At 37.5% G+C, this 16,664-nt stretch overlaps 1 protein-coding gene across 4 annotated transcripts in view; it reads left to right on the top strand.

Annotated features, from left to right (window-relative positions):
- TECPR2 (tectonin beta-propeller repeat containing 2) overlaps window positions 1–16,331 on the top strand; it is a 42,967-nt gene extending 26,636 nt beyond the window's left edge. Inside the window, exons 18-21 of one of the 4 annotated variants that reach the window (XM_053980970.1) lie at window positions 1,242–1,390; window positions 12,582–12,723; window positions 13,697–13,846; window positions 14,095–16,331. In XM_053980970.1, coding sequence (XP_053836945.1) covers window positions 1,242–1,390; window positions 12,582–12,723; window positions 13,697–13,846; window positions 14,095–14,252 — 599 coding nt within the window. In that variant the 3' untranslated portion in view covers window positions 14,253–16,331. Of the gene's footprint in view, window positions 1–1,241; window positions 1,391–5,997; window positions 6,092–8,326; window positions 8,355–12,581; window positions 12,724–13,696; window positions 13,847–14,094 lie in introns of those variants that run through there. The other 3 variants (XM_053980971.1, XM_053980972.1, XM_053980973.1) reach the window with 3 other exon arrangements.
- Window positions 16,332–16,664: the final 333 nt, after the last annotated feature.

Genomic DNA, 16,664 nt, shown 5'->3' with positions numbered 1-16,664 from the left:
AGATCTGTTTACTACAGATAATTAAAAGATTAAGCTACGTTGTCCTATTGTTTCCTGTTCTTTTCCCCAGCAAGCCCTAACAATTGGGAATGTTGCATTCTGCAGAAATACTTTGAACTTGCATTCTGTGGGATAAAATTCCAAGCCCCTCTTTAAGGAATGCTGTGTCTGATGCACTTTACAAGGATTTGTTGCCAAATTTCACATCCCTGAAGACAGAACGGTTACCAAGAATGGGATATCCCAAGCAGCACTGGCATGTTCAGTTAACCAGCAAGGCCTATTTTTAGAGTCTTTAGTTTGGAGTCTGACCAGAGCATTCCTTCTGTAGTGGATCTGTACTGCTTGGGTTCCACTATCTTTGGAACTTGTTTTCCTTTACTTAGCTTTGTTTTGTCCAACATGGGGTGAAAAACGGAAATCAAATGTTAGATACATTACGTTACGTGGCTATTATAAAATGAATTTGAAAGCGTAAGAGTTTCAGTAGACAGTAACTAGCAGTTCTTTTTAGTCTAAAATACCAGGTTTGCATCTCTGCTGTCTTTGCAGGAATCTGGACTAAACCCAAACATAAACCACGTCAAAATTCCAACACACGCTTATTTGGCAGCTTTGTTTTGATGGTGCTGACAGGGTTAAAATACTGCTGCACATTTGAGATTGGTGTAATAAATGTGTACAGTGGTGAATATTAATCCATTTGAAAATCAGTTCCTTTATTTACAGATGTTAACACTGGTATGTTAACACTAAAATGCATAACCCATATGCTGTCATATTTTTGAAATGCTGGTGGTGTTAGGAATGTTCTTTGCTGACTGTATTATCAGATTGACACCTTTAAAAGTCTCCAAGCATGGCCAGCTACAGAGAAGAGTTCACGTTAGGTCATGTGGAAGTTTGTCTAGGCTCTGATAACATTTGTCATGGAATGGTTCCCTGCTTGAATTTGGTTATTGTAATAGAGTATTTATAATGTGCTTTAGAAATTGCACTCTCCTATGACTAAAACATTTATTTTTAGGTTTAGAAGAGAAATTTCTCACATATGTACTACCTGTTGATTTTGTTCATTGTATCCAGCAATTTTTTTTTATTCTCCCACAAGTTGTATTAACTTCTAATCATTTTTATGTGACTAAAGCTTATTTAATACAATGAAGTCTAAATACAAGTTGTGATTTTTGGCTGAATTTGAAAGGAAAACGCCAGGTTGCTAATAATCTCTTTGTTATTAGGTGGTGTAAAGCTGATCAGCTTGACCTGTGGAAATCAGCATGTTTGGGCCTGTGACACCAACGGTGGCATTTATTTCCGTGTAGGAACTCAGCCTCTTAACCCAAGTTTGATGCTTCCCGCGTGGATAATGATCGAGCCACCTATACAGGTAAAATGTTGATTGCAATTCTTTGTAACCCAGTGGTTTAGCTCTATGCTAAACAAAAAAACAGTAATTTTAGAATTCATGGAAAAACGGTAGAGCCAGGTTTTATAGTAGAGTGTAGCATTGAGCTATGCTGAGTACCCTGTGTGTGCTAAGCAAGAGGCTGGATGGGCAAACAGTGCAGAGCAGAGAGTGTAGGAGGGCTCTGCTCACATGGCATGGTGCTGAAGTGCCTGTCTCCCTCCTCCTTTATCCTCACCCTTGTGAGTCTGGGATGCTTGCTAGGGTGCTGTGCCTAAATTCAGGGGCTTTGCTTGTCATGCAGTGCTTTGTACGCATGCAGTACAACTGCAGCTCTTCTCCCTTGTTACCAGAATGGGCAAACTTTATATCCTTTCTGCCTGCCAGCTGGGAGGGTCAGAACTGAAAGAAGCCTCCTAAAGTAACCTGGAAGCATATTTGGAAAATGTAGAAAACTGACAAGATCTGTTTCTCCAGTGTCAGTTTGTTGTTTGGTTTTTGGTTGTTTTCTTTTTAAATCTCTCTTTTAACCACAGTGCTTGCTTTCATTGCTGCTCTAATACTTTGCAAGTTAATCTGTGAAATGGGAGTAATTTCTGTTGTGGGTTGCTGTAATGGAGCTGACCTCTGACTACTGATTTCATTCTTTACTCATTGGCAAGAAATCACCTGAACTGAACTGTCTGCTGGTCTAGCACAGTAGCACTGGATGTGTTTGCATACTTGACATAGAATGCTGCAACATTCTATGATGTTGCAGCATTTCTCTTAAAGATTTTGAAATGTGTGGTACTTTCAAAAGTACACATTAAGAAATAGAAGTAAATCTGTGGCAGTGGAGTTGCAATCATTTATTTGGTTTTTACATCATTTAGTTCTGCTTATCTCTCATCAGCCAGATGTTGTCTCATCAGCTCTTTTCTATCTCAGGGTGTAACAGCAAAGAAGGGCAGGGGAACAGGGAAATGAAAACTGCAGATAGGCATCCCATCAGTTAGCACAGCACTGGTTAGATGACTAATTTTGTACATTTTGTAATGTGGTTCTGGAGAAATGGTACCTTGTTTTGCAGATTAACAGGGCAGACTGATAAATAGGTGCCAGTATCAGTTGCAAAAAGGACTTGGTTACAGTGCTTGTTCTTGGTGTGCTGCAAGTGGGTCTTTGTGATGTAACACCTTGTCCCTGCTGGTAAGGGCAGCAGCAAGACAAGACTGAAGGTGTCACTGATGATGTCTCCCGTAAAGGCAGTATTCTGAAAAGAGGAAGAAACATTCAATTTAAACTGAGTTTGCCAAAAGACAGAGAATTAAACTTATGTAAACTTATGTACTATCTTGGGAGAATAGCCCAAAAAGCTGTTTCTCTGTGCTGATACTATTTTCTCCGTACTAAGTGGTTCTCTGCTCCTCCACTGAAGTAGATTAAACTACTCAATACAAAGATGTTTACAAGAATTGGAATTTTCTGTGGCTCATGATTTGGCAGTGAGTTCCTTAAGTAGAAAGTGGAAAAAGTTGAAAATCAAATTATTTCCCATAATCTTATTAACAAAGCTGGATGATATTGCCTTCCAAAAATTATAACCTTCTGATACCCAGAGCAGTGTCATTCCCTTTCCTGTTATCTTGCCAACTCCTGACATGGCAAATTTAATGGGTCAATATGAAGGGGCAAGAATTCAAATATTGCTTGCACAAAAGCTGAAAACTCATGGGTTGCATGCTTGTTTTGAGACAATTCCAGCATGTTAAAACAAGTCATTAAATTAGCAGCCATTCATACTTTTGCAGAGGCTTTTGAGAAAATATGTGAACTTTAAAAGTATTTCCAAATACAACATGATGTCTGAAGAATGAACTATTAGGAGAACAATATTTGCTTATTAGGAACACCTTACTGTTTTGTCCCTTAATTGACTTTGGCACAGTTCATGCTGCTTTGCTCTTATGTTCAGAACAACAGAAATACTGTAAGAAGTATTTGTGCATGATTCAGCCATTTTCTGTTTGAAGAAGGAAAAGCAAATTGTTTTTCACTTGTTTCAAGTACAGGAGCTCTCTCAAATAATGTAATTTAAAACCAGCTATGGATATTTCATTCCCTAGTAAATGTCAGTGCCAATATGACTTGCCTATCCCAGATCTCATGACTCAGGAGCAGCTTGTGAGCAGCTGCAGACTCTGCTTTTATGGTGTCACTTCTCCTTAAAGGCGTGCTGCAGTTGCACAGCAATCATCTTTGCATAACTTCACAAAGGTATTCAGAGACTGCAGTTTTGATGAGATTTTGCTCATGCTAAAATGAGTGAATATAATTTAAATTCAGTCTTTGACTTTGTGATGCGGTATTTTTTTCTTATATCAAGACTAAACCCATTCTCATTTGTAACTCTTCTCTCTGTACCTCTGTACTGAAGCATCTCTTGAGAGGAAGAAAACATTATTTGTTCTCTGCCCTCCTTCTTTTTTTCTTTTATCCAGTACTTCAGAAGTGGTTGATAACATCATTAGAGTATCTTGAGCAGTAGTAGTTTATATATAGCTGGTTTCTGTGATTCATCAATTTGGTTCTGCAGTCTTCAGAAGTAAAATAATTATATAGTTAAGCAGCTTTTTGAAAGCTGCTTCAAGGACATTGACAAAACTAATCAAAATGCTTTGATGAAATTATTTTAGACCAGGAAATAGAAAATGTTTTTCCATTCTATTGTTAACATGAAGGATAAAACTATCATCTGTTTTAACACGTCTCAAAATACATACATATTTTTATATCTATAAATAATTTAATTAAAAAAAGAACAGGAAATACAAATATTATTTATGTAGATAATATAGAGTATATTTTTATATGTTTGTATCTTTATTATGATTGAATGCTTTTCCAATTTCTGGCCTAAAGGAAAAATAACTAGAAGTAAAATAGAAAATTAGTATAGACTGTAAGACTAATTTAGATTATTAAAGGGTAGAGCTTGATCAAAAAGTAAAAGTCTTTAAATTGCTTTCAAAGGTCCCCCCAAGTTGAACTGTTTGAAAATAATTCTTTGAACATTTCAGCTTTGATTTCTGGTACCTTCTGAAAAAGATGCTGAGACAAAATCTGGTCTTGAGAAACTCTTTCTTCCCACAGTTTAAAAACTGGCCTTAAAAGCCACCTTCTCAGATTTACATCAAGGCATCTATCAGATAAACAACTTTATCTGACAAAATTAAAGGAAACAGAACAAATATTTGTAATGAGTGACTAATCATCTACTCATTGTAAATTATCAGCCTTACTCTAAAAATAGATTGAGACATTTTATTGTCACTTCTTTAATTGCTGCTCTTTGTTAATTTGTTATCAAATTTCATAGAGAATAGAGTTGGAAAAGTGATGCTATTAAATCCAGAAGTTTGTTTAAATATTCACATAGGTTGTCTGAACTACAAAGTACAAGGGGTTTGTTTAAGGAATCTTTGGCTACTGCATAAAGCTTTAGTTGATTATTTGTACTTGCCAGTGTCTCAGCGGACGAGCACTGCTTGACTTAGTTTGCCATAAAAGTGTCACCTGAATTTTGTGTGCTTCAAGTTAGAGGAACTTTTGATTTACTGCTCTTCCCATAAACAGCCTGGTGATTGTGTCTCTGTACTTTAAGCTTGATATCATAGGTAAGATAAATTCTTACAGGTAGTAGAAATTCTTATTGATGTAGGAGGAGCTATTTTTTTCTTGAACGCAGACTTCCAAAAAACTAAATTAAGGCTGTTCATGCTTTCACAGTAATTCAAAAATTATTAAAACTACGAAGCAAATGGTAGTCTAAAAATGCCATTTAAAATTTAGGCAAATTATCTGTAATTCTGAAAAATCACTACAGGATAGATTTAACTTCTTTTCAATACCTCACATTGAACATATCTCAAGAAAAGGTAAGGAGTTTGTTGTGCCTTACAGATGAGCGTAAATTTGTTTAAAAAGGTTATCATCATCTTTGTTTTGTTTCCTGTATTTAGATAAAATTCTGCTTAGCTTACAGAACACTTATTGTGGATCTGGTGACTTTCTTCTGCATCTGCCTTGCTTTTGCATTTCTCAGTGAGATTTCTGTTGTTATTAAGGCCAGTTCTGCATTAAGTGGTACTTAGAGGAGGAAGTGGTGAGCAGTCCTCAAGATCAAGGTTAAGCTAAAATGCAGAAAAGGTTTGTTTGAAATGGTCCTCAAGAATATAATATTTAGAGGAGAAGGATTTTTTTTCTGTTGAAAATGCTTTATAACTTTTACTTCAGAATCATCATCTACTTCTGAAAATCCTTATAATGGAAGTCTCTGTTCTTTCCAGTGCAGTATTCACATGCCTGTTCTTTCCAAGTCCACTGGTTTTCACTAGCTTGCATTACTCAGCCATTGCACAGATATCTTGTGAGTTACCGTGAGTTCTGCTTTGGAGTGCTAAGATGAGATTCAGAGAAAATATATTTTATTAATCAAAGTCTGCTAAGGTTAGAGAAGTAATACAGTCTATTAGGCCTGGTTCTCTCTAGACCAGACTAACTAGTCTGTTGTTCTATATATCTTCACTCATGTGAGGCCTCTGAAGACTTTAATAGGGAGAAGATTTTCCTGGAGGACTGCAGTTTTCAAGATGATGTAGAGAAAAGCTGTTTGGCAGTAGTAAGAGCAGCTGTTTCAAGGTGGGTTGCAAATAAGTACAGGAGATCAAAGCTTCTGCAGCTGTGTCTTTTGTTTAGCTGATTTAGAATGCCATAATGTTTAAGTTTAAGTCTGTGCTGTTCTTCACAGGCATGCCTATCTTAAGTAATTGTAAGTTACATAAAAGGTGCTTTTAGAGGCTGAAAAAATGCAATTTCAGCATTTGTTCTGGAGTTGCCTCATGCTGATTCCATTGCTGAGCATAGTGCTTATTATCTTCCTCCTTGCTGCTAGTTAAGAAAACTGCTGTCACTGTATTTCACTGTAGTTTGCTGCTGTGGAGTTTTAGCCTTCTGCTAGTTGTTTTAAGGCACGGCTATCACCGCGCTCAGAAAAGCGGGCGTGTGGCCTGTCGTGGGAGATAGCACTTGTTATCAGCACCAGAAGCCTCAGGTCACAGAAAGTGCCCAACGAGCAGTACAGCTAGGCAATTCAGTAGGCAATCCTCCTGTGTCCTTCTAAAACGTGAGCTCAAGGTGGTGTATTTGCTTTTTGACAAGACTGGCTTGCATTTAAAACAACAGTTATGGGAAAGAGACCCTTCAGTTTTCATACTTCAATTTGGTCATTATTTGGAACTTCCTCATACCTGCACTCTTTCAATATTTCCATATTTTGGTTAGTTAACAAAGAATTAGATATTTAATTATTCTTCAGAGAGATGAAGAAAAGTATTTAACATTCAGTTGGGCAGATAAAGTAACCACAATTGTCATTATGTTTTGATAGTTTTTCAGAGTTATTCTATTCAAAAATAAAAGCACCATGGTATAAAAATTCAGGGGTAGAGGATGATCATCATGATCATCATGATTTAGCAGGTATGAGCTGTGGTAGCACAGAGTAAGGAGACACCCTGTGATAGATGCTGAACATATCAGACCCTTTGACCTTAAATTAGGAGCTTGAAGATGCTTCCTTATAACCCCCAAAAATGCTTTCTCTCCTTGGTAAGGTATTTAAGTTTCAAAAACTAAAGAGGGGCACTTTACAGGTATAGGCTGCATCAGAGGGTGTTTTGCTGATGCTCATTAAAAGTGTATTTATTAAAAAAAAAAAAAAAAAGCCTTGGTTACTCAGGTTTGCTTATACAAGGTTTTTATTACCTAGTGTTAAATTATGTTCTGTTTCCTGGGAATTTGCACTTAGTGTTTACTTAACGCACATTTCTGTAAATAATTAATTCTTATTTTCCTAACAGTGCAGTTCTTCAATATGTTATTAAAAATACCTGTAGTGGTAATTACAGAGGGCTTATCTCCTACATTATAGTTTATAATCTTAGTTATAAAACAGTGTGACTAGAAGGCAGTTGGGCAAACCTGAGTAGGCCTGGAGTTTGTATGGTCTCTAAAGTGGTTACATGTAATTAAAATTATTTATTTTTTTAATTGCTTCTAAGGAACAGTTGTATTAAGTATTTTTGAAGTATTTTATGGTTCTGTTGAGAACATGTTGAGTAGTTGCATGGGTTTGGTTTGATCTTTTCTATGATTCAATACCATATGTTGTTGTCTTTCGCATGTTTCTCGTTTCTTTGTTGTTGTCTTTCCCATTCAAGAAAAAAACATTGGAATAAAAAATTTAGAGCTAACAGGAGGGAGAGGTCAAGGGATTTCCTCCTTGGCTTTGCTTTGCCTTCCAGACTGTGCTAGTCATAGTCAGCACAGTAGATACCTCCTTGGTTGGAAATACCCAACTAAGACCTTTGTCCCTTTTATTCACTGAAGTCAGAAAGTGGGGAAAAGGGTCCTATTGTTGTTCTAAAACTTCTGAGGAAAATAATGCTCCAGTTTTACAGACAATAAATAGTTATGTTTTTCTGACAATTGAATGCCAGCTTTACTGAAGAACACGTGGCATCAAGGAAGACCAAACAGATTGATCTTTACTGCTCCTGTATAATGCCTTGAACTTCTCTGCAGAGAAAAAAGCAGCACTTAATTTAGCAAGCTAATGCTGAAAAGGCTTTATAACCTTAATTTAGATGGACCTCAGAACATAATATGTAAATAGGCCTTTATTGGGGGAGAGTCTCTCTTAAGTTGCATTCTTGGTTATCCTCATTAGGAGGGTCTGGATGTTGTTAGTCATGAAAACAGTCAGATTAGTCTGATACACTCATAATACTCAAGAGTGTGAGAAGTATCCCTGATGTGACCTTCTTACATCCTGGCCTGGACCAGCTGAAGGTGTTTCTGCTTTGTCTTTTGAAGGCAAGGAGAACATTTGTGCTGAATGTAGGCACCAACCTGTTACAAAAAGGATTGGGCTTGGCCAGACTGATAATGTTATGTTTAGTCTTCCTTATCCTGGATATTTGCAGCAGAACAGAGATAATGGAAGTTTGCTGGTACATGGACTCCGTGCTCCTGAAAAGTGACGTGGAAAATGTTCTGGTGCCTTTTGTGTGTGTGTGTGTTTGTCCTTTCTTCCTTGACAGGGAACTTTAACCATTTGGGTTCAGCTGTGACCAATAAGACAAAAGTTTTGAATAGTATGTAGGGGAGACTGGGTGGAGAAATGTGTTTGTTTTTACTTTGGATTTTGTTTGATACTATTGTTTAAGTTAAATTCTTACATTGAAACTTACTTTTCCGTGGTTTGCAGAAAGAGAGGCAGTAACATGCACAGAATTATAAAGCTGATGGACATCTTGGTAACTTAAATATGTTTAGCATAGACATTGTTTCCTGATATCATTTAACAATTTGCCAGTTATGTGATTCCTTCAAGTTTATTTCATTTTATCAACATTGTTTTCACAACAGCCATGTGACAAGCTGATATTCTTTGTTTTTATTTGTAGCAGACAACAAATATATCCACAACTCTTAGTATATTGCTTTAATGTTGAAAAGGACGTAGTTGATAGTGTTGCAGTCCATGGTCCTGGTGGGAAATTCTTCATATCAAAAGACAGGGAGTGACTGGGGTGTTTGTATCCAAGGCACAAGACCAGAGGATGGGGAATCTGCATTCAGATCTGACTGGCTAAGCCAGTCAGACTTGTGAGATTTTGAGAGTTTAGAAATGTTTGGCACCCCAAATTAGAGAAAAACAGTGCTCTGCAATTTTTTTTCAAAGAACACCGAATCCATGAATGATCCCTAACGGGTTGATCTCTCACACTGGTGATTACATTGTTGATAAATGTATAACCAGAATTTGGTGCGTCAGAGCAGGAAGGCTGAGAGACTGCTACAAGGTTCTTTAAGATTCCAGATTCTCCAGTAAATTACAAATAGGACATGTTTCACAGTCAAGGTATATAAATCCCATGAATGCTATTGGAAGTTAAACCAGCTGAGTAAAGGCTACACTGAAATAATTGATCAATTTTCATGGTTATCAGTCTCTAAATGTTATCAGCAGATTTATGAATTTGCAGAGATATCTCTCTTTAGTGCTATGAGAGAACTCTATTTTACCTTTAACTGCAGCTGTAGAGATTTTCTTGTTATATAACTTATAAAATACTTAAAGCATGCTTATGGTAATTAAACTTAGTGAAATTGGGAGATATCTGAGATAATATCAGCATGATTTTTCTAAGAAAATACCTCATTATGTCAAGAAAATGCAAAATTAATTTTATTCACCTTACTGTCGTAGCCATGAGAGTACCTTCTTGTTGTAGAAGGCTGCTTTCTGGGTAAAAAATAATCCAGAAGTCAAACCTTTGCAACAGGCTCTAAGAATTGCCTGTATTTGTTTCCAAACAAATTTCCTGGTTTGTGCCAAAAGCTGCTGTATACATAGATGTCACTGTGTGTCCTGTCAGTTGTGTCTTTACTGGCTGTTCCACAGCAGAAAGCTGGAGGGTAGAGGAATTGCCTGGATCCTTTGCAGTAGTAGTAAGAGGATTGTTTTAGTGATGTGAGGTTATCAGAAAGGGCTGAGTAGCCTGAAGAAGGAAGAGAAACTGGAAGTGAAATACCCAGAGAGGTAGGGAAACTTAAAGATGAAGTGAGCTCACTTAGCAAAGAATGAGAGGAATATTTGGCCAAGCTTTTAAATACATTATTTTGAATTTGATTATTGAAATTTGTTTCTTAGATATGTTGGTGGTGCAGAATAGGGTAGAAGTAATTGCTTTGATTACATTTGAGCCTGCAGTAGTATCAGGAGCAATTTAGCTGAGATTCATACAACTCTTTTTGTAGCTCTCCTTTTGGGTGTTTCCTCTTTTTGGGTGTTTCCTCCTCTTCCTTCTGCTTTTTTTAGCTTCCACTACCTGTAAATCTGTAATAATGCACAGGCTTAGGTAGCAGGTTGAAGCACTCAGTAAGTCTTTTTTGGATGGAAATACTCCTCCAGCTCTTTCTCAGAATTCTCTTCTAGACAAAAGACAGTAGAAGAGAGGCATGAGATCCTGACATATGAGAGTGGGGAGCAAGGTGCACCAGTCTCAACAGTTCAGCAGCAAAAGTCCCAGCAAGGTGTCAGGCACAGTTTGGGATGGACCCTGGTTGGAACATCAAGTGCATTGCAGAGCATAGACAGGCACACTGTCAGTCTGTGGTGGGAAGGACATGGGGGAAAGGTGACAGAAAGTCCTAAATCTGGGAAAAGAGGTGGCTATTTAGAAGAATGTGGTAAGAAGGAGATAAGTGGATTTTAAAAAATGAAATATAAAAAAAAGATGAAAGGCACAGATCTCCTGTTCATGCAGTACTTCAGCCTGCACAAGCTAATAACTGCCCAGCTGCCTTGTGTGAAAACATGGGACTGCAGGAGCAGGAGTGTGGTGAGGGATGTGGTGGAGCAGGAAGCTGCACTGGAGTGAGGCACTGCCCCAGGGCAGCGCTGTGGGGACGTGAGCAGGGTCAGGAGGGGGTGAGAGCCAAGGTGGCTGTAGAAAGAAGCAAATAAAAAAAGGAGGGGAGAAATGGAAACTGGGCCAGGAGTAAGGATCACTTCCAGCAAAGGGGCAGAAATCAAAATGGGAAAATCATGTGGGGTTTTGGGGTGTTTTGTTTTTAGTGTGGTTTGGGCATTTGATGGGTTGCTCGGTTGGTTTTGGATATGTTTGGAGGTTTTCTGGTGTGGTTTGTTGTTTTGGGGTGGGGTTTATTTTTGTTTGGTTTTGTTTGTTTGTTTGAGATTTTTGTTCAAGACAGTAGCTTAGTACCAATCTGAAAGTAGCTAAGCAGGTGGTATTCTATGTAGTCAGTGCTTTTCAAGACAATTAATGGCTTCACTTCTAAGTGTTCAAACTGCAGCAACTTGTGAATTTACTGTGACCACAGGTAAATACTTGATCAAGCCTCTACCAGCCTCAAGCTTCCAACAAAGGGCAAATACCTAATGAGAGGAAAAACATGAGAAGATAGTCTGTCAAGGGCCTTGAAACTTGAGTAGACAGGATTGATTTGGTGATGCAAGTCAGACTTGGTTGTAGCTTGGTCAGACCCAAGTCAGCACTAAAATTTTAAAAGCAAAACCAAAGCAAGTAACTGTTATGATGTACACAGAAGGCCCATCTGGGACTGGGCTGTATGCTTATATATACATGCTTCTGTATCCCTTGGTTGATACATACAGACAGCTACTTGCTCTTTTGTTTAGTACTCTGGAATTTCAGCTTATGCCCATGAGGCTAAAGCAAGGAGTGCAGTGCTGCTTTGTGAGGAGATTATGTATTTCAGACATCTTACTGTCTTCTGCAGTGCCTTTACTAGGCTGCTGTGGAGAAAGACTTTTTTATTTAATATCGATGTTTTGTTCAAAGTACGTGTTTTGCAGGATATTTGCAATCATCCAACCTGATTGGGATGATAGGTTTTGCTACAAAGTCATGATGTTATGTCAGTGCTACTGATTTTGAACAGTAGTTAAGGCAAATCTCTGTAGAACAGGTGGAGTAAGGACATGCCTGGGAACAGAATGGGAAGTGTGTTTCACTTGTGTTTGCCAGTGTTGTGGATCCTGTCCTGCAGGTGTGTCCTGTAGAGTGGAGTACGGGCAAGAAGGCAGATCATCATTTCATTGCAAAGAGGAGACATTCAGACTGTAGAAATGTACTGCTTTAAAATATGCTTAGAAATAAAGTGCAGGTTTAATAAGGTTAGGAAAACTTCCTGTCAGGCAAGAGTAAAATACTGCATTTTGTGCATTTCACTGGAAGAGCTCCTTCTTCCAACTTGCAGGTCGAACTAGATCTGATTGGAATAGCAGTCGTTAAGCAAATACTAACATTATTAGACTTGAATACTGAACATTAAATATGAATATCACTATCAGTAATGATACATTCATTCATGTTCCTTTTGCACTTAAAAAGGGCTAAAGTTCTTTGAAAATGGATAATTGTGTACAATAGCACATAAAATATCAGATACATTTCTCCCTGTCTTTAGTATCTGGTAAATATTTTACTGCTCTTGTGTACTTCCATGAAAAACAAATGCTACAATAGTACAAAGATACAGTAGTACAAAGTTTAAATACTATGTTTAATTTTTATAGCCAGTAGGAATCAACTTGGTCAGCATTCATTCAAGTCCAAATGATCAGATGTTGTGGGCAATTGATAGCAAATGGAATGTCCACGTCCGAGTTGGAATTACAGATGAAATGCCTGTAGGCATTGACTGGGAACATGTACCAGGTAAAAATTAATGCATCAGTTCCTTGTTGTTCCTGCCATTTTCTCAGTAATTTTATTTTGTTTAGTTTTTTATTCTTGTTGCTTTTTAAATTGGATAGTAATGCTTAAATTATTATTTTTTTAATCAAGTGTTTGATAAGGGTTATTTTTTAAAAAGGACCTTGGTTTTACTTAAAAACACTGAGTAGTTAACTGGGAGAAGTACAATTTCTTAAATGAATTTCTGATGTGTTATTTCAGGCTGCTGCCACTCAGTTAGTAAGTGGTACAGTTCCCTTTCAATTAAAGCTAAAGCAGAATTCCTAAGCAGTAGGGAGACTGTTGTGCTGTGGGGTTTTGTATTTAATTGTGATATCACATGAGGTTTCTACCTAGATGTGCATAACAAAAACCTTACACTATTTCTCACATCTTTCTACTAGTCCTGTGTGCTGGATATGTTGTGGATTAGGTAATTACATTTTTGCCTTGCCTTTAAATAAAACTAAATTGTATTTGTTTCCTTCTAAATAACTGTGCATTGATGCTGTCTGCTTTTTAAAGACTTGCCACTGCATTAACTCATGGCACTTAGTTGCGGAGTACTCTTGTGAAGAGGGAGCAAGAGTCCTCAATGTCTGTAATATTAACCATTTTTAGACAAATTAAGATTGTAATTGTTGGCTTATTCCCCATGTGGTAGTCACACACAGTGGGGGCTCCAAAAGCATGTTATGAAGGTCCTCTAATTAGATGTTGCTTGTGGCTGTGGCCACATAACAAATTATATCCATGTTGGAATAACCCTTATGGTCAATAGATGCAGGGAGTACCAAGTCTGCAGTTAAAAACCTTTTTTTGTTCACCAGTGCTTCATGTAAGAATATATAAAAACTATTATAGTCTTGATGTCTGCTGTCAAAGTACTTTCTGCAGGTGTATTTAGTGTCCAGGACAGCCTGATTATTCCCTCCTCATGTCCAACTCCCTGCAGGTTTGCAGGCCTGCCAGCTGGCTCTGAGTACCAGGACTGTGTGGGCACGCTGCCCCAACGGAGACGTCGCTCGCCGATACGGCATCACTGACAAGAATCCTGCAGGAGACTACTGGAAGAAGATTCCTGGGAATGTCTCGCGTTTAACAGGCAAGTTGGTTCCGCATGACAGTCTGTCCAAAACATTGTGATGTCTGCTTTGAGCTCTACCTGATGGTGCTCAAGCTGACCATATGCAGGGAGAGCCACACACAGTGTTTCACCAAGGGTGTTTTTATCACACTGGTAAAAACCTTCTCTGGGTATAATTGGGAAAACAGATCCAAATATTATTTATTCAATGTTTAGAATTGGAACCTGCTACTGTAATTAAAAGATGGATAATTTATGCTTTGCAGTGACCCCTCTAGATGAGCTGTGGGCGATAAGTACTTCAGGATCTCTGCTCCAGCGCCTCACTAAGACCTTTAGCCATTCCCATAATTTGCAGAAAAATAATGACACCTCTGTTCTGCTTCACCCTGATGATTTGGAAGATGAATGGGAAGTGATATGAAGTCTGTCAAGCTTGTGAAGCAGTGAAAAAAACAGGAGGACAGAATTTCTGTAATGTATGTACAGAATATTGGATCTAAAAGCCACTCATATTGGACCTGTGATATTAGCACTTTTGTATTGGAAAACTGACCTGTTAAATAGCCCCCAAGCTGTGAGTTCTATTATTTGTTACATAATCTTTTGGGAGACTCTTTAGGTGTGGCATACTGCAATTGTTATACTGTACTACTGTAAAAGCTCCTTTGGAAATATAACTTTTAAGTTAACCTTACTAGCAATGAAAGTGAGTACTTCACAACAGCATGCAACTAATGTACTGATTTTGAGAAGGAATTCTGTTGAATTAAATATTTCTCTACAGTGGAAACATTAAGCATTTCTCAATTTCTTCTTGTATTTGGAACTCCATACCATACTGATGGGATCACTCCCTGACTTTTGTACATATAATTAGAATTCTTTTTCCTTGCAGCATGGAAGAAAATATGGTGAAGTATTTCTTAGTAAGATCTGAGAACATCATGATTCCACAGTATTGTTAGAATGAACTTAGTTTGATCCATTTCCATATAAATAATTGCAAGGCTATACTAACCTTCCATTTCCAGAAATTTTGTTCATAATTTGGCTTCATTCACAAGGTAGAGGTTTGGATTACAGCTAATATCAGGGGGACTTTTGCCCATTTCTGTAGCCATCAGGAAGCTGACAGAGTTTTGGGGGGAGTCCCAGTTTGGAATAAGAAGAGGTTGCTTGTTGAGTTTGTAGTACAAAGCAGGAATGTACAAGGCAGCTTTCATAATTCCTGTTGTGCTGTATTTGTGCCTCCAGCCAGTGCTTTAACATTTGGACTCATATTGTTTTGAGTACCAAACTTAGATCTATTAAGAATAAAATGGTAATTGATAGAATTACCTATATATCCCATTAAAAATCATGATATTGTGAGAAAATACTTAACAATATTCTGATATTTAGCTATGTTAGCTAAATTTTTGAAGTGTCTTATACTTAACAGATGTTGCAGCAGGAGTATGTGATGAACTGGGAAGTAACCTAAGTTAATCATTGCAGTTTATTTTTCTTTATACTAAATCTTGTTTGAAAGATACCTCATCTTTTTAAGCAATAGAATTAGAGATGAGAGAACCTGAGTTCAGTATGTAGGCGGAGGAGTTATTTTGTGTTTGTTCTAAGCTTATAAATCATCAGAATGTTTTAAGCAGCTGCTAACCAATACTGTAAAAGAGCCAGCTTCAGGAAAGGCCAAGAGTTGAAAAGTGGGGATGTTTCTGTTTTCAGAACTTAACACAAATGGAAAAGGATGTGTTTTCTTTTTAACCTCTGTTCTCTTTCAGAATAGTTCATGCATGTACTGCACTAAACTTGGAACAAGCATGGTGCAAGGTGAGAATGTGAATTGGTGGAGAGAGAAGTTACGTCATTTTTTTTTTAGTAGCACTTGTGCCATTGGCTGTCAGTTCTCAGTTCAGTCTCAGTCCTAAGGAAGGATAGATTTATTTCCCTTTTACAGATTGTTTGCTTCTTTGCTATCTCATCTCTATACAGAGATTACCCCAGAGGGATTCTTTTAGCCTGTCTGGAAGTGGATGGTAATGGAATCAGCTTGTGAAGTAACCCAGTCTGTTTTTTGCAAGCATAGCTTGGTGTCTTGAGGACCCCAAAGAAGCTGAAATTCAGCTTAAAAGTATCTTATGGCAACTCCCGAGTCAGTCACTTCGGAGAAAGGACATGAGAAAGAACAACTTTTCTGTGCCCTCCAAGCACCAGATGCTCAAGTACGATGGCATTATTTAATAGTGACACTTTTGTATTACATTTTTCAAAATCATCTTAGTAATGGTTTGAGCTTGCTAGTTGTTTATTTACTGTATAATACTGTTCCTTGCTATGGTCGTTAATATTCAGTTGGTGTCAAGAGCTCTTACAGACTACTTTTTAGGGTAATTTCAACAAAATTAGAATGGGTTTTTTTACTTTTATTTCTGTATTTAGGTTTTTGGTTTTGTTTGTGCTTTAAGACAAAGTGCAATAAATTAGATTTTTAAGAAATAAATTACTGTGGTAAGACTCATCTTTTGTGTGATTTACAAGAGAATTCTCTATGTCTGACAGTCGTCTTGTGGTGAAAGACTGTGCCCTAATGTTGCCCCAGACAACATGGTAATGACAAAGTAAGGACCTGAAGTGAAGTTTATTTTATCTATTTTTTTAATTGTGACAGGGGTGTCAAGCCAGCAAAATATTCATCATTCAAGCAAAGACAATTAAACACATCTCTCATTTGAATATTATGTTTGTTGCATCCATATTAAACTAGTCTTGCTGTAATAGAAGTAAATAGATTTCTTTCCTTGCATGCTGAACAAAAATTGCATGTTGAATATTT

The sequence above is a fragment of the Vidua macroura genome, chromosome 6 (assembly GCF_024509145.1).
Source record: "Vidua macroura isolate BioBank_ID:100142 chromosome 6, ASM2450914v1, whole genome shotgun sequence".
NCBI lineage: Eukaryota > Metazoa > Chordata > Aves > Passeriformes > Viduidae > Vidua > Vidua macroura.
This window is presented reverse-complemented; position numbering and strand designations above follow the sequence as displayed.